Source organism: Macaca mulatta, chromosome 19 (assembly GCF_049350105.2).
Source record: "Macaca mulatta isolate MMU2019108-1 chromosome 19, T2T-MMU8v2.0, whole genome shotgun sequence".
Taxonomy (NCBI): Eukaryota; Metazoa; Chordata; class Mammalia; order Primates; family Cercopithecidae; genus Macaca; species Macaca mulatta.
In genome coordinates this window covers 3,312,422-3,334,283 of record NC_133424.1, presented here as the reverse complement: position 1 = coordinate 3,334,283, position 21,862 = coordinate 3,312,422, and the positions used below count along the sequence as shown (strand labels likewise).

General features: G+C 52.2%; 3 protein-coding genes across 7 annotated transcripts in view; 2 read left to right on the top strand and 1 right to left on the bottom strand.

The window, feature by feature from the left end:
* THOP1 (thimet oligopeptidase 1) overlaps positions 1-21,862 on the bottom strand; it is a 321,982-nt gene that overhangs the window by 250,282 nt on the left and 49,838 nt on the right. The gene's annotated exons all lie outside the window — the stretch shown is intronic.
* The window catches only part of GNG7 (G protein subunit gamma 7), a 209,461-nt gene that overhangs the window by 138,090 nt on the left and 49,509 nt on the right, over positions 1-21,862 (top strand). The window lies entirely within an intron of this gene.
* LOC711417 (ATP synthase, H+ transporting, mitochondrial Fo complex, subunit C1 (subunit 9)-like) lies at positions 1,791-5,258 on the top strand. 2 transcript variants are annotated; one of them, XM_077979182.1, is made up of 2 exons: positions 1,791-3,842; positions 5,116-5,258. In XM_077979182.1, exon 1 carries the CDS (start codon positions 1,941-1,943, stop codon positions 2,349-2,351), a length of 411 nt encoding a protein of 136 aa, XP_077835308.1. In that variant the 5' UTR covers positions 1,791-1,940; the 3' UTR covers positions 2,352-3,842; positions 5,116-5,258. The 2 variants fall into 2 exon arrangements, with proteins under 2 accessions (XP_077835308.1, XP_077835310.1); XM_077979184.1 differs by having other exon boundaries at positions 1,791-3,852; positions 5,122-5,258.

The following is a 21,862-nucleotide window of genomic DNA, read 5'->3' as shown; positions in this document are numbered from 1 at the left end:
GGGAGGCGGAGCTTGCAGTGAGCTGAGATCCAGCCACTGCACTCCAGCCTGGGCGACAGAGCGAGACTCTATCTCAAAAAAAAAGAAAAAGAAAATTACCCAGGTGTGGTGGTGCACACCTATAGTCCCAGCTACTCAGGAGGCTGAGGTGGGAGGATCGCTTGAGCCCAGGAAGTCGAGGCTGCAGTGAGCTGTGATTGCACCACTGCACTCCAGCCTGCGCAGTGATGCAAGACCCTGTTTCTTAAATTAATTAATTTAAAAGACCAAGTTTAGTTCCCAAGGGTTCCTGGTTTCCCAGACGTGTGAGGGCGGCCAGCAGCTGCTGCAGTGCCCATCCCCCGCCCGCCGCGGCCCGCCCTGTCCTCCCTGGGGTCAGCAAGCATCCAGGGACCACAGCGAACTCTGGGAGGGAGTGGGACAGCCCCACCCAGGGCAGATTCCCAGCACACCGTGTGCAGGCCTGGGTCGAAGGGTTCTGCTGGAATCGACCCGACGTGTTTGTTTTTGCTGCGGTCCTCTGGGGCCATCCGGGCTGCATGCCTGCACGTCATCCGAGGCCGCCCCACTGCGGTGGGTTGGGAAACTCAGTCTTGGATTCCGCCAGTCTCACAAGTCCTGCTCTGGGAGCACGTGCCTGTGCTGCATGTGTCTGTGTGTGTGTGTGCGTCTGTGTGTCTGGTTCTGCGTGTGTCTGTGTGTGTCTGCGTGTACCTGTGTCTGAGCGTGTGTGTGTCTGCCTACGTGTGCCTGCGTGTGTCTGCGTGTACCCGCGTGTGAGCGTGTGTGTATCTGGTTCTGCGTGTGTCTGCGTGTACCTGTGTGTCAGCGTGTCTGTGTCTGCCTGCGTGTGCCTGCGTGTGCCTGCGTGTATGTGTACCTGTGTGTGAGCGTGTGTCTGTGTATCTGGTTCTGCGTGTGTCTGTGTGTACCCGTGTATGAGCGTGTGCCTGCATGTGTCTGCGTGTACCCATGTGTGAGCGTGTGTCTGTGTGTGTGCCTGCGTGTGTCTGCGTGTACCCGTGTGTGAACGTGTGTGTGTGCCTGCGTGGGCCTGTGTGTGTCTGCGTGTGTCTGCGTGTCCACACACCCTGAGGAGGCGCCCGTTCTGCTCTGTGCACTTCCCCGAAGCTTTCCAGATCACTCCCAAAGGACGCCCAGAAAGACTAGAGCCGGGCGCTGTGGCTCACACCCATGATCCCAGCACTTTGGGAGGCCGAGGCAGGAGGATTGCTTGAACCCAGGAGTTCCTGGCGACAGCAAGGCCCCGTCTCTACAAAAGAATTTTAAAAATTAGGCCGGGCGCGGTGGCTCAAGCCTGTAATCCCAGCACTTTGGGAGGCCGAGGCGGGAGGATCACGAGGTCAGGAGATCGAGACCATCCTGGTTAACACGGTGAAACCCCGTCTCTACTAAAAATAACAAAAAAAACCTAGCCGGGCAAGGTGGCGGGCGCCTGTAGTCCCAGCTACTCGGGAGGCTGAGGCAGGAGAATGGCGTAAGCCTGGGAGGCGGAGCTTAGAGTGAGCTGAGATCCGGCCACTGCACTCCAGCCTGGGCTACAGAGCGAGACTCTGTCTCAAAAAAAAAAAAAAAAAATTTTTTTAAATTAGCTAGATAGGGTGGTGCAAACCTGTGGTCCCAGCTACTCCAGAGGCTGAGGTGGGAGGATGGCCTGAGCCCACGAGGTCCAGGCTGCAGTGAGCTATCATGGTGCCACTGTACTCCAGCCTGGGCAACAGAGCAAGACCCTGTCTAAAAAAAAAGGAAAAGTGGGGAGTACAGGTGACTTGGGGCCGGGAGCCAGCAATAGGCAGAGGCTGAGTTGGCTGGGTTGTGGGCTGGGCAGTGTGGAGGGTATTTCCCCCCAGTGCTGGGAGAGGCGATGGCAATCTAGATATGGCCTTATCAATTCATGTTAGTTACCAACGACTGAAAAAATGCAGACCACCGGGGCATTGCTCATGTCTCCAGCTCTGATCCGCTGTTGTACTAGGGGGCTAACCAGGCCTGTGTCTGCCTCCTTCTTGAACAGCTCAGTGAATTCATCTAAACAGCCTTCCTACAGCAGCTTCCCACTCCAGGTGGCCAGACGGGAGTTCCAGACCAGTGTTGCCTCCCGGGACATTGACACGGCAGCCAAGTTGATTGGTGCTGGGGCAGCCAGAGTTGGTGTGGCGGGTTCAGGGGCTGGCATTGGAACGGTGTTGGGCAGCTTGATCATTGGCTATGCCAGGAACCTGTCTGTCAAGCAGCAGCTCTTCTTCTGTGCCATTCTGGGCTTTGCCCTGTCTGAGGTTGTGGGGCTCTTCTGTTTGACGGTCGCCTTCCTCATCCTCTTCACCATGTGAGGCTCCCTGGGGGCCACCTGCCTGTTGCTGCTACAGCTCCACACCATTCCTGGGGCTGGGGTGTGCTAAGCTTTACCATTAAACACAACGTTTGTCTAAAAAAAAAAAAAAAAAAAAGAAAAGAAAAGAAAGAGAGAGCTACTCTGTAGGCTGAGGTGGGAGGACGGCTTGAGCCCAGGAGGTCCAGGCTGCAGTGAGCAATCATGGTGCCACTGCACTCCAGCCTGGGCAACAGAGCAAGACCCTGTCTAAAAAGAAAGAAAGAAAGAAAAAGAAAAAAGAAAGAGAGACTCCAACCAGCCTTTCTTCCCTGGTTCCCTGACAGCTCATTGTGCCCCTACGGCTAACAGCAGCTGGAGCTGACAGCCTTTCACAGGACCTACCAGCAGCCTTGGAGGAACCCCGAGCCGATTTAATAGACAGGACACTGAGGCTCAGATAACAAGTGCGGTTTCGGACAAGAGCAGGAGAGGAGGTGGAGAAACAGACCCTCGTGCGCAGCTGGTGGGGATGGAACAAGGCCCAGCCTGACGGCTTCTCACATGGGTAAACGTGGAATTACCATAGGCCCAGCAATCCCACTCCTGGGTATAGATCCCACAGAACCGACAGCAGGGACTCAAAGAGGTGTTTGCACACACATGTGCACAGCGGCACGATTCCCAACAACTCCAGGGTGAAAGCCACCCCAGGCGTCCATCGGTAGATAAACACAGCATGGTCCAACCAGACAGTGGAATATTACTCAGCCATGAAAAGGAAGAGAATCCAGACATAGGCTACAGCGTGATGAACCTCGAGGACCTCACGCTCAGTGAGAGGAGCCAGACACGAAAGGACGTGTCCTGTGTGATCCCACTTCTGGGAGGTCCCTGGAGTCGTCAGATTCACAGAGACAGGAAGTAGGATGGGGGATGCCGGGGGCTGGGGAGGGGGACAGGGAGTGAGTGTTTCACAGGGACAGAGTTTCAGTTTGGGAAGAGGAGAAAGTTCTGGAGAGGATGGTGGTGATGGCGGCACAACATTGTAGTGAGAAAAGAGAGAGGGAGAGGAAGGGCTCAAAGGCAGCCCCAAGCCCCATCTTCAGCGTCATATGGGATGCGTGTTCCTGCAGCCTCACCGTTGAGTTTGAAGGCATGATGTCAGAATGCAGGCCCAGCAGGGATCCCCCCACCAGGGAGATGGCAGGGGTGGCTGGCAGGGCGGGTTTCACCTGGACTGCACCAGGCCAGGTGTGACGGGCTCTGGGCCAGACCCAGGCACCCGAGGTGAGAACGTAGCATCTCTCGTCTCAGGATACCCAGGCCTCCCCCGAGGCGGCAGAACTCCGGCCGTACCTCGCAGCAGCTGGTCCGTGGCGCCCACGGTATATCCCACGCGTGCAGTACCTTTCCAGCCTCTTCCAGAAAGAATTTAATTCGCCCCTTTGCATACGACCATGGGAGGGAAATGCCAGTCCTACTTTTATTGTTTGTTTGTTTGTTTGTTTTTGTTTCAAGACGCAGTCTCGCTCTGTCACCCAGACTGGAGTGCGGTGGTGCGATCGGGGCTCACTGCAACCTCCGCCTCCCGGGTTCCCGCCATTCTCCTGCCTCAGCCTCCCGAGTAGCTGGGACTACAGGCGCCCGCCACCACGCCCGGCTAGTTTTTGTATTTTTGGTAGAGATGGGGTTTCGCCATGAACAAGACTCTAATTCTTTCTCCACGTCGGCCAGGCTGGTCTCGAACTCCTGACCTCAGGTGATCCGCCCACCTCGGCCTCCCGAACTGCTGGGATTACAGGTGTGAGCCACCGCCTCCAGCCCCGATCCCACTTCTAGATCGTTCTCCACAGACAGCACAGAAGCGACTTGTCCGAGGCCACGCAGCTGTGAGGGGACAGGGCACACAGAACATCTTAAGTCTTCTAGCTGCTTCCCTCGGACTAGCCCCGCCTCCTCCATCAGTGCAGAAACATGGTTGGGGAGTGGGCTCAGAACCGTGGTCCCCTCAACACCTATTTCATGAAGGAAGCCAGGCCAGGCGTGTGGGACTCAGGTCTGTAATCCCAGCACTTTGGGAGGCCGAGGCGGGTGGATCACCTGAGGTTGGGAGTTCGAGACCAGCCTGGCCAACATGGTGAAACCCCATCTCTACTAAAAATACAAAAAATTAGCCGGGTGTGGTGGCGCCTGTAGTCTCAGCTACTCAGGAGGCTGAGGCAGGAGAATTGCTTGGACCTAGGAGGCAGAGGTTGCAGTGAGCCAAGATTGTGTCCCTGTACTCCAGCGTAGGCAACAGGGCAAGACTCTGTCTCAAAAAAAAAAAAAAAAGAAAAGAAAAGAAAAAAAAAAAAAAAAAGCAGAAATAAGCAGAAATGTCCGTAACAGGCAGATCCACAGAGAACATGGATGTGTGGTTGGAGGGGACAGGGTGACTGCTAATGCCGACAAGGTTTCCATTTAAGGTGATGAAACAGTTCTGGAATTCAGCCAACACACTGGCTCACGCCTGTAATCTCAGCAACTTGGGAGGCTGAGGTGGGAGGATCGCTTGAGACCGGGAGTTCAAGGCTTCAGTGAGAGAAGAAGGTGCCACTGTAGTCTGGTCTGGGTGACAGAATGTTAACTCTTAAAAACAAACAAACAACAAAAAGACTGGGCGTGGTGGCGGACGCCTGTAGTCCCAGCTACTCGGGAGGGTGAGGCAGGAGAATTGCTTGAACCCGGGAGGCGGAGGTTGCAGTGAGCCGAGATCACGCCACTGCACTCCAGCCTGGCGACAGAGCGAGACTCCCTCTCAAAAAAAGAAAAAAAAAGTGTTGGAACGAGATAGTGGTGATGGTCGCACAGCTCTGTGAAGGAATTAAAAACTTTCTCGACCAGCCTAGGCAACATAGTGAAACCCGTCTCTACAAAAAATAAATAACTAAGCAGGCATGGTGGCATGCACCTGTAGTCCCAGATACCTGGGAAGCTGAGGCAGGAGGATTGCTTGAGCCCAGGAGTTAAAGACCAGCCTGGACAACACAGCAAGACCCTGTCTCTACAAAAAATAAAAAATTAGCCTGGTGTGTTGGTGTGCACCTGTGGTCCCAGCCACTCGGGAGGCTCAGGTGGGAGGATCGCTTGAGCTCAGGAGTTGGAGGCTGCAGTGAGCTGCGATGGTACCACTGCACTCCAGCCTGGTGGACGGAGTGAGACCTCATCTCAAAAAACAAAACAAAACAAAACAAAAACAAATGAACAAAAAACAAAGAGGGACAATGTGGCATTGTCAAAAGAACAAACAGGCCAATGGGACAGGATAGGTAGGTAGTCCGTATTTTATATGACCCATATAAAATGGTCCACTAGCCGGGCGTGGTGGCTCACGCCTGTAATCCCAACACTTTGGGAGGCCAAGGTGGGCAGATCACCTGAGATCAGGAGTTCAAGACCAGCCTGGCCAACACGGTGAAACCCCGTCTCTACTAAAAATACAAAAATTAGCCAGGCGTGGTGGCGGGTGCTGTAATCCCAGCTGCTTGGAAGGGTGAGGCAGGAGGATCACTTGACCCCGGGAGGCAGAGGTTGCAGTGAGCCAAGATCGCACCTCTGCACTCTAGCCTGGGCAACAGAGCAGGACTCCATCAGAAGGAAGGAAAGAGAGAGAGAGAGAGAGAGAGAGAGAGAGAGAAAGACAGGAAGGAAGGGAGGAAGGAAGGAAGGAAGGAAAGAAGAAAGGAAGGAGGGAAGGAAGGAGGAAAGGGGAGGGAAGAGAGAGAGAAAGAAAGAAGGAAAGAGAGAGAAAAGAGACCACACATCTGATAACTCTTTCACTTAACATAGCCTGCGGGTGCCCTCCGAGCCACCACTGCACACCACCCATCCTAGAAATGCAACGTGGCCTAACCACACCTCTGCAGGCAGATTTGAGATGGTTCCAGTTTGGAAGCGTTCACAGTTCTGCCATCAGAACAAGGATAAGGATATAGGTAGACATCTTTGCCCACATGTCCAACAAGGTCTTTACAATAAATTCCTAGGTACGGAATCGTCACATCAGCAGGTAGCACCTTCTCGGTTCTGACGATGCCGCCACCTTTTCTTCTCAAAATGTTGACCAGGGACCCTCTGTTATCTGTGCTGGACAGGCCCCCATTCCGCAGATCCTAGAAGACACTGGGCGTCCTCAGGCTTCCATCCATGACGGTCTGAGGGGCCAGGGTGGAATCTTGTTATTGGTGCATTTGTTGTTGTTTGTTAAAGCTGGACAACTCCGCCAGGCACGGTGGTTCACGTCTATCATATCAGCACTTTGGAGGCCAAGGTGGGTGGATTGCTTGACTCTAAGAGTTTGAGACCAGCCTGGACAACATAGTGAGACCCCATCTCTAGAAAAAAAAAATACAAACATTAGCCAGGCATGGTGCCATGCACCTGTAATCCCAGCTACTGGGGAGGCTGAGGCAGGAGGATCAGTTGAGCTCAGGAGGTCAAGGCTGCAGTGAGCTGTGATCACACCACTGTACTCCAGCCTGGGTGACAGAGCGAGGCCCTGTCTCAAAAAATTAAAAAGCCAAACTGAACATCTCTTTTTAGGCTTGGGGGTTTGTTTCCTTATGTGAATTGTGGGTTCACGTCCTTTACCATCTTTCCACTGTGTGAGGAGGGCTGTCCGCTCCTGGAAAACCTTCCAGTACCTTCCACTTATGGCTGAGACTTGGCTCCTGGGCTGTCTGTCTGAAACTCCTCCTGGGGCCCACTGTGGGGCTGCATCCTTAGGGATTTAGCTTCTCTTTGCTCCCATGATCTCAGCTAAGTGGGTGTGGAGATGCCCATTTTACAGATGGAAGAGCAGAGGTTTGCAGGTGCCGCTTCCCCACTGAACACAGGCCCCATCCACATGTGGCTGGAAAGGGAAGTTTCCTTCCTGACCTGAGGCCCAGTCGAGCTCTGTGTGTCTCCCCGTGCCTGACTGTCATAGTCCTTTTCGTGTTGCTATAAAGGAATAGAGCGGAGGCTGAGGGGTTTATCAAGCAAAGAGGTTTATCTGGTTCATAGTTCTGCAGACCATACAAGCATGCTGCCAGCATCTGCTGGGCTTCTGGTGAGGCCTCAGGAAGCTTCCACTCATGGCAGAAGGTGAAGGGGGAGCAGGCATCTCATACGGCCAGAGAGGGAGCCAGAGAAAGGAGGGAGGAGGTGCCAGGCTCTTTTTAACAACCAGGTTGTCTGTGAACTAACAGAGTGAGAACTCACTCATTCCCGAGGGGAGAGCACCAAGCTATTCATGAGGCATCCACCCCCACAACCCAAATGCCGCCCACCCAACCTCATCTCCAACACTGGGGGTCACATTTCAACGTGAGATCCGGAGGCACGAACATCGGCCCCGTGTCACTGACCTTGCTCAGGGCTATGCTGCCGGATTCTGGGATTTTGTGGTTATTTTTGTTGCCATTGTTCTAGTGTGGTGGTTCGCAGCTGGGGCTGATCCTGCTCCCCAGGGGACACTGGGAGATGTCTGGTGACATTTGTGGTTTATCATGACTGGGCGATGGGTGATGTCTGGGGACATCTGTGGTTATCCTGATGGGGGTGCTGTTGGCATGGAGTGGGTGGAGGCCAGGGACGCTGCTCAGCACCCTGCAGTGCTCAGGACAGCCCCACCCCAGAGAATGGTCTGGCCACAGTGTCCACAGTGCTAAGAGGAGAGACCCTATTTAGTATAATAGCAATAAATTATCATTGCTTGCAACAAATTACCATTGCTTGCACTTTTTGTTTAAGAATGGAGATGATTGCCCTCTGTTGTGTAGCGGTTGCTGCCCCAGAGTTATGCTGCATCCTTTGTGGAACTGGACCCCAGCAGGTGCCTCATGCTGGGGCCTCTCTCATCCCTGAGTTGTGTGTGTGTGTGTGCACCTGTGTGTATATGCATGTGTGCATTTGTGTATGTGTGTGTGCTTGTGTGTGCCTAATGGTATGTGTGTGTGCTTCTGTGTATATATTTGCTTTTGTGTATATGCGTGTGCTTCTGTATGTGTGAGCTTGTGTGTATATGTGTGTAAATATGTATATGTGTATGTTTTTGTGCATATATCTGTATGTGTATATTTGTGTGTATTTGTATATTTGTATATGTATGTGTATGTATATAGTGTGGATATATGTTTGCACATGAGTGTGTGTGTGCATTTGTGTGTATATTTGTGTGTATTTGCATAGGTGTATATATTTGTGTGTATATGTGTGTATGCATGTGTGTATACGTGCATGTATATGTGTGTATGTGTGTATATTTGTGTGTATATGTATGTGTATATGTGTATATCTTTATGGGTATATGTGTATGTGTGTATGTGTATATATGTGTGTATGTATATGTGTGTATGTGCATGTGTCTGTGTGTAATGTGCATGTGTATGTGTATGTGCATGTGTGTGCATGTGTATATATGTGTATATGTGCACGTGTGTGCATGTGTCTATGTGTGTGTGCGCATGTGTGTATGTGTATGTATGTGTATATGTGTATGTGTGCATATGTATGTGTGTGCATGTGTATTGTATGCCTATATATGTGCATATGTGCATGTGTGTATAATGTATGTATGTGTACGTGTGTATATGTGTGCATATGTACATGTGTATGTAATCTGTATATGTATGTATATGTGTGTATATGCACGTATGTGTATGTGTGTATGTATATGTGTGTGCCTGTATATATATGTGCACGTGTGTGTCCATGTGTATGTGTGTCTATATATGTGTGTGTGTGCATATATGTATGTGTGTATATGTTTGCATGTCTATATATGTGTGTATGTGCATGTGTATTTATGTGTATGTATATGTTTATGTGTGTATGTATCTGTACGTGTGTATATATGTGTATATGTGCACGTGTGTATGTGGTATATGTGGTATATGTGTATATAGGTATGTTTATGTGTATGTGTATGTGTGTGCTCACGTGTATGTGTATATGTCTAATGGGTGTATGTGCACGTGTATGTATGTATATCTGTATATATGTGTATGTGTATATATGTGTGTGCATGTGTATGTGTATGTCTATATATGTGTGTATATGTGCATGTGTGTGTATATGTGTATGTATATGTGTGTAAGTGTGCATGGGTATATGTGTGTACTATTGTATGTGTATATATGTGCATGTATGTGTGTATATGTGCACGTGTGTTTATGTGTGTATGTATATGTATATGTGCATGTGTATATATGTGTGTGCATGTGTGTACGTGTATGTGTGTATGTATATGTGTGTGCATGTGTATATGTGTGTATATGTGCATGTGTGTGTATGTATATGTATGTGTATGTGTGTGTGTGAGTGTATATGTATGTCTCTATATGTGTGTATGTGCACGTGTGTGTATGTGTGCTCGCATGCTTGTGACTGTCTTTGGGTGGCTGGAGTGCCTGGTGAGGTGCATTTTCCAGGAAGGCTTTGTGAACGCCCTACTTCCTGAGTTCCTGCCGAATGGCAACGCCCTTCTCTCCCTTCCATGCCTGAGTGCGTCCTGCCCGGGAACAGATGGGTGACTTCCCCATTGCCCAGCTGACATTGCCCTGCCCCCATGGAGTCTAGTGCTCTGAAGAGGAGACTTGTGACCTTTTTGGTCTCATCCTAGACCACAAGGCAGCGAGCTTTTCCTGTAAAGGGCCAAAGAGTTGCTGTTTTCGGCTCTGTGGACCAGACAGTCTCTGGCTCCACCACTCAGATCTGCCTCTGTAGCATAGAAGCATCAAAGGCAGCGCTTAAGTAGAATACTACAGAGGACACCGGCCCAGCTCAGTGGCCCATGCCTGCAATCCCAGCACTTTGGGAGGCCGAGGTGGGAGGATCCCTTGAGCTCAGGAGTTCAAGACCAGCCTGGGCAAAATGGCAAAAAAAAAAAAAAAAAAGCAAAAATTAGCCTGTGTGATGATGTGCACCTGTAGTCCCAGCTACTCAGGAGGCTGAGGCAGGAGGGTCGCTTGAGCCCGGGAGGTGGAGGCTGTGTGAGCTATGATTGCACCACGGCACTCCAGCCTGGGTGACAGAGTGAGACCCTCTCTCTCTCGCGCACACACACACACACACACACACACAAAATCAAGGACAACTGAGAAGAAATAAACCTGCAGATGGAGAAGGTGTGTTTTGGAGAAGCATCACTACAGAAATGATCACGGCCAAACCAGTGACTTGAACTCAAGGAGCTTCTAGAGCAGGGGTCAGCCAGAAAGGGCCCATGATGGACAGTGTGGGTTTTTTGTTATTGTTTTTGTGTTTTTGTTTTTATTTTTGAGACCGAGTCCTACTCTGTTGCCCAGGCTGGGGTGCGGTGGCGCCATCTCGGCTCGCTGGAATCTCCGCCTCCTGGATTCAAGCGATTCTCCTGCCTCGGCCTCTCGAGTAGCTGGGATTACAGGTGTGCGCCACCACGCCTGGCTGTTTTGTAATTTTAGTAGACACGGGGTTTCACCATTGTTGGTCAGGCTGTTCTCGAACTCCTGACCTCAAATGATCTGCCTGCCTCGGCCTGCCAAAGTGCTGGGATTACAGGCTGGAGTCACCATGCCCAGCGACAGTGTGTTTTTTGTAAATAAAGTTTCACTGGCACCCACCATGCCCACTCATTGAGAAATCGTCCACAACGGTTCTTCTGCCTCTGCGGCTGAGTTGAGCAGTTGCAACAGAGACCATCTGACCCACAAAGCCAGAGAAGTTTGCTCTCTGGCCTTTTATAGGAAAATGTTGCCAACTCCGGCCTCACAACCTCTATCCAGTCCTTTAGTGGTGGGGGTGGAAGGAGAAGGAGGTGTCCCCCGACCATCGCCGTGGCCCAAATTCTGGTCTGCTGTCTCGGACCCTTCCCCCGGAGCCAGGCTGAGCCGCCTCTTAGGGGTTTGTGTGAGTTTCGTGGAGCTGCTCTTACAAGATTCACAGACCCGGCCGTTTAGACACTGCAGGTTCATTCTCTCTCTGTTCTGGAGGCTGGAAGTCCAAGGCCAAGGTGTAGGCAGGGCTGGGTTCTTCCGAAGCCAGGAGGGAGAATCTGTCCCAGGGCCACTCCCGGCTCCTGGTGGTGGCTGGAGATCCTTGGCCTTCCCTGGCTTGTGGAAGTGACACCCCCAATCTCTGCCTTGTCTCCCCAGTCTCTTATCTATACAGCATTCTCTCTCCTGTGCGCATCTGTGTCCAAATGTCTCCTTTATTTATTTTATTGATTGATTGATTTGTTGATTGATTTTTGAGACAGAGTCTCGCTCTGTCACCCAGGCTGGAGTGCGGCGGCGCAATCTCGGCTCACTGCAACCTCCGCCTCCCGGGTTCAAGCGATTCTCCTGCCTCAGCCTCCTGAGTAGCTGGGACTACAGGTACGTGCTACCAGGCCCGGCTAATTTTTGTTTTTTTAGTAGAGATGGGATAGGGTCTGTCTATGTCACCCAGGCTGGAGTGCAGTGGCACAGTCATGGCTCACTGCAGCCTGGACCTCCTAGGGCTCAAGCTGTCCTCCCACTCAGCCTCCCAAGTAGCTCGTTGACAGCCACGTGCCACCACACCCAGCTAATTTTTACATTTTTTTTGCAGAGATAAGATCTTGCTATGTCGTCCAGGCTGGTCTCGTGCTCCTAGACCCAAAGGATTCTCCCACCTTGGTCTTCCAAAGCACTGAGATTACAGGTGTGAACCACCGTGCCCAGCCTCAATTTATTTATTTTACTTATTTTATTTATTTATTTATTTATTTATTTATTTATTTGAGACAGAGTCTCTCTCTGTCGCCCAGGCTGGAGTGCAGTGGTGAGATCTCAGTTCACTGCGACCTTCGCTTCCCAGGCTTAAGTGATTCTCCTGCCCCAACCTCCCAAGTAACTGGGATTACAAGTGCCCGCCACCACATCCGGCTAATTTTTGTATTTTTTAGTAGAAACAGGGTTTCGACACGTTGGCCAGGCTGGTCTCGAATTCCTGACCTCAGGTGATCCACCTGCCTTGGTCTCCCAAAGTGCTGAGATTACAGGCGTGAGCCACCACGCCCAGCCTTTAATTTCCTTTAAAGTCAGAAGAATACCATCCGCCTGTCTCATATTTATTCTTCCACCAACGTGGTCATAAAGTAGTATTTTCTATGGATGGGGAATGGCAGATGTCATAATGAGACGCTGAGGGCATCTCCACCACCCTGAACAGATCCCGCTTACCATTGAGACTACCGCTGGCCCCAGTAAGGGGCTAAAACTCTCCACAAAGCAGCCAAGGCCTCTTTTTTTTTTTGGCTCTGTCACCCAGGCTGGAGGGCAGTGGTGCGATTTCGGCTAAATGCCACCTCCACATCCCAGGTTCAAGCGATTCTCCTGCATCAGCCTTCTAAGCAGCTGGGATTACAGGTGCACACCACCACGCCCGCCTAATTTTTGTTTTTAGCAGAGTAGGGGTTTCACCATGCTGGCCAGGCTGGTCTCGAACTCCTGACCTCGGGCGACCTACCCACCTCGGCCTCCCAAAGTGCTGGGATTACAGGTGTAAGCTACTGCACCTGGCCTCGAGGCCATTTTTGACTCGACTCTGGCCTGGCTCCGGCCACCCGGCCCCCTGCCCCTGCACTCTTCCACACCCACGTCCCAGCTCTGAACTCAGGGTGTTGCCCAGGCCTCTGCACACAGTCAGCCCCCACAGCCTTTCCAACTCCATATCCGCACCCGCGCCGCCCCTCTGGGATAGGACATTGTCTCTGCCATGACTTCTCTCTTTATGCCTTTTTTCCTCCTTAACTGAAATGTAATTCACATACTATAGAACTCGCCCATTGAAGTGATGCAATTTAATGTTTTTAGTATGTTCACAGGGTTGGGCAACCATTACCACTATCAGACCAGGACATTCCTTCCCCCTGAAGGAAACCCCAACCCCATTAGCGGTCACTTTCTATCCCCTCCCCCAGCCACCGGCACCCACGCATCCGCTTCCAGCCTCTGTGGTGGGCCTGTCCTGGACATTTCATAGAAATGGAATCACACAGCTGGGCGCGGTGGCTCACACCTGTAATCCTCACATTTTGGGAGGCCGAGGCAGGTAGATCACCTGAGGTCAGGAGTTCGAGACCAGCCTGGCCAACATGGTGAAACCCTCGTCTCTACTAAAAATACAAAAATTAGCTGGGCATGGTGCCACACGCCTGTAGTCCCAGCTACTTGGGAGGCTGAGGCATGAGGATCACTTGAACCCGGGAGGTGGAGCTTGCAGTGAGCTGAGATTGTGCCACTGCACTCCAGCCTGGGCGATTGAGTGAGACTCCGTCTCAAAAAAAAAAAGGGATCACACACTGCATGGCCTTTTATGTCTGGCTTTTCTCACTGAGCGTGATGTCCTCAAGGTGCATCCATACTATGGCCTGTGTCCGAGCCTCCTTCCTTTGATGGCTGAATACTGTTCCATTAAACGAATGGACCATATTGTGCTTATCTATTCATCCGTTCACGGGCATCTGGGCTGTTTGCAATTTTGCCTGTTATGACTCATGCATCTGTGAACTTTCCTATACAAGTTTCTGTGTAAACCTAACTTTCATTTCCCTTGGGCAGATACTTAGGCCTGGAATTACTGGGTCACATGAAAACTGTGTTTAACCTTTTGAGGAACTGCCAGTCCTTAACTTCAGAGGCTGTTCATCTCTGCAGCTCAGGGTTCTGCAGATACAGCCTGGGCATGTGTCAAATCTGGCCCTCTGCTTGTTTTTACAAATAAAGTTTTATTGGCACACGGCCCCACCCACTCATTTACATATAATCCATGACTGCTTTCTCACTACTTGGGCAGAGATAAACAGTGTCCACAGAGACCTTCTGGCCCCCAGATTCAAAGTGTCTACTCTCTGATCGTTTACAGAAAAGGTGTGCTCATGATCTACCACCTGTGACATCCAAGGTAATTGGCTATTTGTGGGTCTTAATCCCTCCTTAAAAGTAAAATAAAAATAAATAAATAAAATAAAAAGAATGCTTCCTTTCCCCTCACACTCTGCACAGAAAACTCCGTAAGGGCGGAATTTGATCTTTTAATTTTTAAATTGTTGTTTTCTACTATCGTTTATCTATTTATTTTTAATTTTTAATTTTATTTATTTTTATTTTTTGACAGCGTCTCACTCTGTTGCTTAGGCTGGAGTGCAGTGTTGCAATCTCGGCTCACTGCAACCTCCGCCTCCCCAGTTCAAGCAATTCTCCTGCCTCACCCTCCCGAGTAGCTGGGATTACAGGTGCCCGCTACCACGCCCAGCTAATTTTTGTATTTTTAGTAGAGATGGGGTTTCGCCATGTTGGCCAGGCTGGTCTCCAACTCCTGACCTCAGATGATCCACCTGCCCCGGCCTCCCAGAGTGCTGGGATTACAGGCATGAGCCACCACGCCTGGCCGCTACCATGGTGTAAAATGTTTGCACACATCATTCCTCCCGTCCCCCACAGAAGCACTGAGGACATTAGACTCTGGGGCCGCTTCCTGTAGGACCCAGGGCTGGCCTCACACAGGCTCCACCCTGAGCTGCTGGTAACTGTCACCTGAAGTCTTAACTGCCCTGTGCCCAGCACACCCCAGACCACTTAATCAGGTTCTTCCGGGTGGGACGGGCCTCCCCCAGTGATTGCAGGGTTTAGGAACCCTGGGTGAACTGGTTCCTAATCCTAAATTTCTGCAGTTCTCATGGATTCAGTCCCGGAGGGAAGGAACCAACCGACCCTTCCTTCGACACACACAGCTTTGGTTTTTGTTTTGTTTTTGTTTTTGTTTCTGAGATGGAGTCTGTCTCTATTGCCCAGGCTATCGTGCAATGGCGTGATCTTGGCTCACTGCAACCTCCGCCTCTCGGGTTCAAGCGATTCTCTTGCCTCAGCCTCCCAAGTAGCTGGAATTACAGGCATGTGCCACCACGTCCAGCTAATTTTTGTATTTTTTTTAGTAGAGACGGGGTTTCACCATGTGGGCCAGGCTGGTCTCGATCTCCTGACCTCAGGATCCACCCGCCTCGGCCTCCTACAGCACTGGGATGACAGGCATGAGCCACTGCGCCCAGCCTGATCTTTTAATTTTTAAATTGTTGTTTTCTACTATCATTTATTTATTTATTTATTTATTTATTATTTTTTATTTTAATTTAACTTTTTGTTTTAGACAGAGTCTCGCTGTGTCACCCAGGCTGGAGTGCAGTGGTGTGATCTCGGCTCACTGCAAACTCCGCCTTCCCGATTCAAGCGATTCCTCTGCCTCAGCCTCCCGAGTAGCTGGGATTATAGGCGTGGGTCACCACGTTCAGCTTTTTGTCTTTTTTCAGTAGAGAGCGGGTTTCACCATGTGGGCCAGGCTGGTTTCGATCTCCTGACCTCAGGATCCACCCGCCTCGGCCTCCCAAAGTGCTGGGATGACAGGCATGAGCCACCGCGCCCGGCACAGCTGTGGTTTTTGAGCCTGCAGGGCACACGCATTGTGTGAGGGTTGTACATGTTTTCTGCTCTTCCCACGTACTCTGAGCCCATGATTCCAATAGGAAGGCGTCGTCCTCTCCACCTCAGGGTCTTCCGTTGTCACGGCTACAGAGAAACACAGAAGCTCTGCTGATATTTTATTGTATTTATTTCATTTCGTTCCATTTCGAGAAAGGGTCTCACCATGTTGACCAGGGTGGTCTCAACCTCCTAGTCTCAAGTGGTCCTCCTGCCTCAGCCTCCCAAAGTGCTGGGATTGCAGGCATGAGCCACTGCATCTGGCCTGATTCCTTTTTTTTTTTTTTTAATGACCAATGTATTATTTCCTAGGGTGCCATGCACATTACTACAGATTGCAGGGCTTTAAATAAAAGACATTTTATAACAGTCTCCTCTCCCAGTTCTGGAGGCCAAAAGTCTGAGATCAAGGTGTCTGCAGGGCTGGGCTCCCTCCAGAGACTCCAGGGGCAGAGTTCTTCCTGTTTCTCCCAGCTTCTGGGGGCTCTAGCAGTCTTTGGCTGGTGGCCGTGTCACTCCAGTCTCCGCCTCCATCCCCACACAGCCGTGTCGTCTCCTCTGCGCCTCTAAATCTCTCCTTCTTGGTGTTTGTTTGTTTTGAGACAGAGTGGCGCTCTGCCACCCAAGCTAGAGTGCAGTGGCACCATCTTGGCTAACTGCAGCCCCCACCTCTTGGGTTCAAGCAATTCTCATGCCTCAGCCTCCCAAGTAGCTGAGACTACAGGCGTACGCCTGGCTAACTTTTGTATTTTTGGTAGAGATGGGATTTCACCATGTTGGCCAGGCTGGTCTCGAACTCCTGGCCTGAAGCGATCCTCCTGCCTTGGCCTCCCAAAGTTCTGGGTTTACAGGTGTGAGCCACCGAATTCGGCCTGTGTCTCTCCTTCTTAAAAGGACACCAGTCATTGGATTTAAGGCCCACCCTACAAACAGGATGATGATTTCATCCCAAGATCCCTATCATCTTCCGTCTGCAGAGCCCCTGTCTCTGAGAAGGTTACATGCCGAGCTTCCAAGAGGATGTGAGCTTTTGCTGGATGCTATTCAACCCCCTGCATTCAATACACATGCTTTTTCTTGAGTTGAAAATTACCTACACTTAAACAGGAGCCCGCCCTTACACACACGAACGCCATTCTCATTTGGCTAACCATCCTTTGATTTTTTTCTTGCTGTTTCCCCCACCCCACCCAACCCCCAAATACCGCCTTCACGGTCTCCTCCATTCCCAGATTTGCAATGCTGCTGTGTTGTTTATGGATGAGCTTCAGATCCTCTCTGGACCAAGGAAGCTTGGGTGGGAAGGTTTAAATAACTCGACAGTTGACCATTAGGCTAAAAATTCACTTAAAATGAGCCCACTGAAGGGTTCAAAAGTGTGACCTGGGCTGGGTGTGGTGGCTCATGCCCATCATCCCAGCACTTTGGGAGGCCGAGGTGGACGGATCACTTGAGGTCAGGAATTCAAGACCGGCCTGACCAACATGGCGAAAGCCCATCTCTACTAAAAATCCCAAAATTAGCCAGGCGTGGTGGTGCACACCCGCAGTTCCAGCTACTATAGGGAGACTGAGGCAGGAGAATCACTTGAACCCAGGAGTCAGAGGTTGCAGTGAGCCAAGATCGTGCCAGTGCACTCCAGCCTGGGCGACAGAAATGAAACCTATCTCAAAACAAAACAAAACAAAAGTGTGACCTCTGTAATGCTTGGGAGCGGTTCTCTTGGGAGCCTGAGTAGAGTGTGGGGACATTTCTGGTAGTCACAACGACGGGGTGCTCCCAACATGGAGTGGGTGGAGGCCAGGGACGCTGCTCAGCACCCTACAGTGCCGAGGACGGCCCCACCCCAGAGAACGATCCAGCCCCAATGTCCAGAATACAGCGAGGGAGAGTCCTGTGTTCGTTATTTGAAAAATACTGAGTCTGTCTCTTGCTCACACTGGACGCTGGAAAATAAACTCCGATGGGGCCAATGGGGTAAACCAGGGGGACCCCCAGCTCCTGGGACTCTCCTCTCTGTCTCCCCGCTCAGGGTGTGGATTTCAATGTGTGCAGCCTTCTGGGAACTCAGCAGAGTCTCTTGGGGGTCTGTGGAATCCCCTAAGATTCCAGTGTAGCCCGGGAGCGATTCTGCCGCCGCCACCAGGGTACGCTCGGTCATGTCTGGGGGCATCTGCTCCTGGCATGGAGTGCGTGGAGGTCGGGGACGCTGCTCAGCACCCTGCAGTGCCCAGGACGGCCCCACCCCAGAGAACAATCCAGCCCCAATGTCCAGAATAGAGTGGGAGAGCCCTGTGTTCATTATTTGAAAAATATTGGGCCAGGCGCGGTGGCTCACACCTGTCATCCCAGCACTTTGGGAGGCCAAGGCCGGCAGATCACGAGGTCAGGAGATCGAGACCATCCTGGCTAACACGGTGAAACCCCGTCTCTACTAAAATACAAAAAATTAGCCGGGCGAGGTGGCGGGCGCCTGTAGTCCCAGCTGCCTGGGAGACTGAGGCAGGAGAATGGCGCGAACCCGGGAGGCGGAGCCTGCAGTGAGCCGAGATCCAGCCTGGGCGACAGAGACTCTGTCTCAAAAAAAAAAAAAAAAAGAAAGAAAAATTATTAAATCTGTCTCTTGCTCACACTGGACACCAGAATAAACTCCGATGGGGCCAATGGTGAAAACCAGGGGACCCCAGCTCCTGGGACTCACCACCTCTCTCTCTCCCCACTCAGGGTGTGGATTTCAGTGTGTGCAGCCTCCTGGGAACTCGGCAGGGCAGAGGATCGTGAGACGCAGTCTCTTGGGGGTCTGTGGAATCCCCTAAGATTCCAGTGTAGCCCGGGAGCAATTCTGCCCCCGCCACCAGGGTACGCTCGGTCATGTCTGGGGGCATCTGTTCCTGGCATGGAGTGCGTGGAGGTCGGGGACACTGCTCAGCACCCTGCAGTGCCCAGGACGGCCCCACCCCAGAGAACAATCCAGCCCCAATGTCCAGAATAGAGTGGGAGAGCCCTGTGTTCATTATTTGAAAAATATTGGGCCGGGCGCGGTGGCTCACGCCTGTAATCCCAGCACTTTGGGAGGCCAAGGCCAGCAGATCACGAGGTCAGGAGATCGAGACCATCCTGGCTAACCCAGTGAAACCCCGTCTCTACTAAAAATACAAAAAATTAGCCGGGCGAGGTGGCGGGCGCCTGTAGTCCCAGCTGCCCGGGAGGCTGAGGCAGGAGAATGGCGCGAACCCGGGAGGCGGAGCCTGCAGTGAGCCGAGATCCAGCCTGGGCGACAGAGACTCTGTCTCAAAAAAAAAAAAAAAAAAAGAAAGAAAGAAAAATATTGACTCTGTCTCTTGCTCACACTGGACACCAGAATAAACTCCGATGGGGCCAATGGTGAAAACCAGGGGACCCCAGCTCCTGGGACTCACCACCTCTCTCTCTCCCCACTCAGGGTGTGGATTTCAGTGTGTGCAGCCTCCTGGGAACTCGGCAGGGCAGAGGATCGTGAGACGCAGTCTCTTGGGGGTCTGTGGAATCCCCTAAGATTCCAGTGTAGCCCGGGAGCAATTCTGCCCCCGCCACCAGGGTACACTCTGGTCATGTCTGGGGGCATCTGCTCCTGGCATGGAGTGCGTGGAGGTCAGGGACGCTGCTCAGCACCCTGCAGTGCCCAGGACGGCCCCACCCCAGAGAAGGATCTGGCCCCACTGTCCACAGTGCCCAGGGGGAAAAACCCTGTTGTAGGTATTAAAAGAGAGTGTAGCTTTCAGCTGAAGAGAAATCATGAGTGTTAGTCATTTAAAAGAAAAGGAAAAGGGGCGGGGTGAGGTGGCTCACGCCTGTAATCCCAGCACTTTGGGAGGCTGAGGCAGGAGAATCGCTTGAACCCGGGAGGCGGAGGTTGCAGTGAGCGGAGATGGCGCCACTGCAATCCAGCCTGGGTGACAGAGCCAGACTCTATCTCAAGAAAAAAAAAAGAAAGAAAAGAAAAAGGAGCCCACTGTAGATGCGTGTTCCTGGGGCTGAGCAGGTGGGGACCCCGGCAGCTCCCGGGCTGCGGTGACTCAGGGCTCCGGCTCTGTGTGAACCTGCAAATCCCAAGGGTGTTACTGCAAACCCCTGAGTGGGTGGAGGGCACGAATGCCTGCCCCCGACCCCGGTTTCTTTCTGAGAAGCAGAATGCAGAGAAACTTCTCAGAGAAATGTCGGAGGAAGGGGATTACCCGCCGGTCTCCCAGAAGAGCCCGCGAAGCTCAGAAACGGGGCTTCCTGTTTCTCGGGTCGACCCGGGGCAGCTGCCTCTGCTGGGCACTTTGCTGTCAGGCGCTTTTCAGAGTGCAAAGAAGAGAAAGAAGCCAGCGTCTTTTCTTTTTTTTTAAACAGAGTTTCGCCTTTGTCGCCCAGGCTGGAGTACATTGGTGCAATCTCGGATCACTGCAACCTCTGCCTCCCGGGTTCAGGCGATTCTCCTGCCTCAGCCTCCTGAGTAGCTGGGATCACAGGCACCCGCTGCCATGCCTGGCTGATTTTTTTTTTTCTAATATATATATTTTTAGTAAAGATGGGGTTTCACCATGTTGGCCAGACTGGTCTTAAACTCCTGACCTCAGGTGATCCACCCGCCTCGGCCTCCCAAAGTGCTGGGATTACAAGCATGAGCCACCGCACCCGGCTAACCAGTGTCATTTGTATCCTCCTGAGAGAGGCTCTTGTGGGGATTGTGTGTCCAAGAGTGCTGAGAGCCGGGAAGGTCAAGGACCCAGGCTGGGGTGCAGAGAGAAAGGGACGGGAGAGGGCAGGGCCCTTCCTGGGCCCTTCCAATGGCAGCGGTGCTGATGGAACCACAACTGTGACAGGACCTAACCAGGGTCTCCCCAGGGCACCATGGATATTGGGGCCTGGGGTGGGACCGACCTGGGCACTGCAGGGTGCTGACAGCGTCCCTGGCCTCCACCCACTCCATGCCAGGGGCACCCCCCGTCATGACAACCACAGCTGTCCCCAGACATTGCCTAATGTCCTCTGGGAGCAGAGTCATCCTGGTTGAGCCCCCCTGGGTTATGGGATTCCACAGACCCCCAAGAGACTCTGCGTCCCATGATCCTCTGCTCCACTGAGGTCCCAGGAGGCTGCACACATGAAATCCACACCCTGAGTGGGGAGGGAGAGAGGAGGTGAATCACAGGAGCTGCGGGTCCCCCTGGTTTACACCGTCTGCTCCATCGGGAGCTTATTCTGGTGCCTACTGTGAACAGAAATTGTACTCAATTGTTTTCCCAAATAATTTTTTTTTTTTTTTTGAGACAGTCTCCCTCTGTCACCCAGGCTGGAGTACAGTGGTGCGATCTCGGCTCACTGCAACCTCCGCCTCCCAGGTTCAGGCAGTTCTCCTGCCTCAGCCTCCTAAGTACCTGGGATTACAGGCATGCACCACCACGCCTGGCTAATTTTTGTATTTTTAGTAGAGACAGGGTCTCCTCATGTTGGCCAGGCTGGTCTCAAACTCCTGACATCAAGTGATCCACCCACCTCAGCCTCCCAAAGTGCTGGGATGACAGGTGTGAGCCACCGCGCCCAGCCTTTTCCCAAATAATGAATTCAGGGTCTCCCCTGGGCCCTGTGGACATCAGGGCTGGATCCTTCTCTGGAGTAGTGCCGTCCTGGGCAAAGCAGCGTTGCCCCATGCCAGGAGCACCCCCAAGTCAGGACAACCACAGTGTCCCCAGCCACCACCCAGGGTCCCTTGGGGGCAGGGCTACTCCCAGGTGAGAATCACTGCCTCAAGGGAAGGGCTGGGTGGGACACAGAAATAAGGTGTGGAGGTACGGGGGTCCTGCGTGGGCCCCCTAAGGCAGGTCGGACCTCCTCTCCTGAGAGTCAACCCTGGGGGCCGGTGGGAGACAGACCTGTGGGATGGGTGATGTGGGGGTCCAAGGCGGTCCCCTCCTTCCTGCCACCAGCCAGGCCTCGTGGTGGGTGCCTGGCCAGGCTAGGCCCTGAGCACACTGAGGAGGTGCAAGGGACAGGCTGGGTTTGTACTGTA

What these genes read in the sequence shown, in the direction of transcription:
- LOC711417 (XM_077979182.1), top strand. Translation starts at nt 1,941, where the DNA reads ATGCAGACCACCGGGGCATTGCTCATGTCTCCAGCTCTGATCCGCTGT.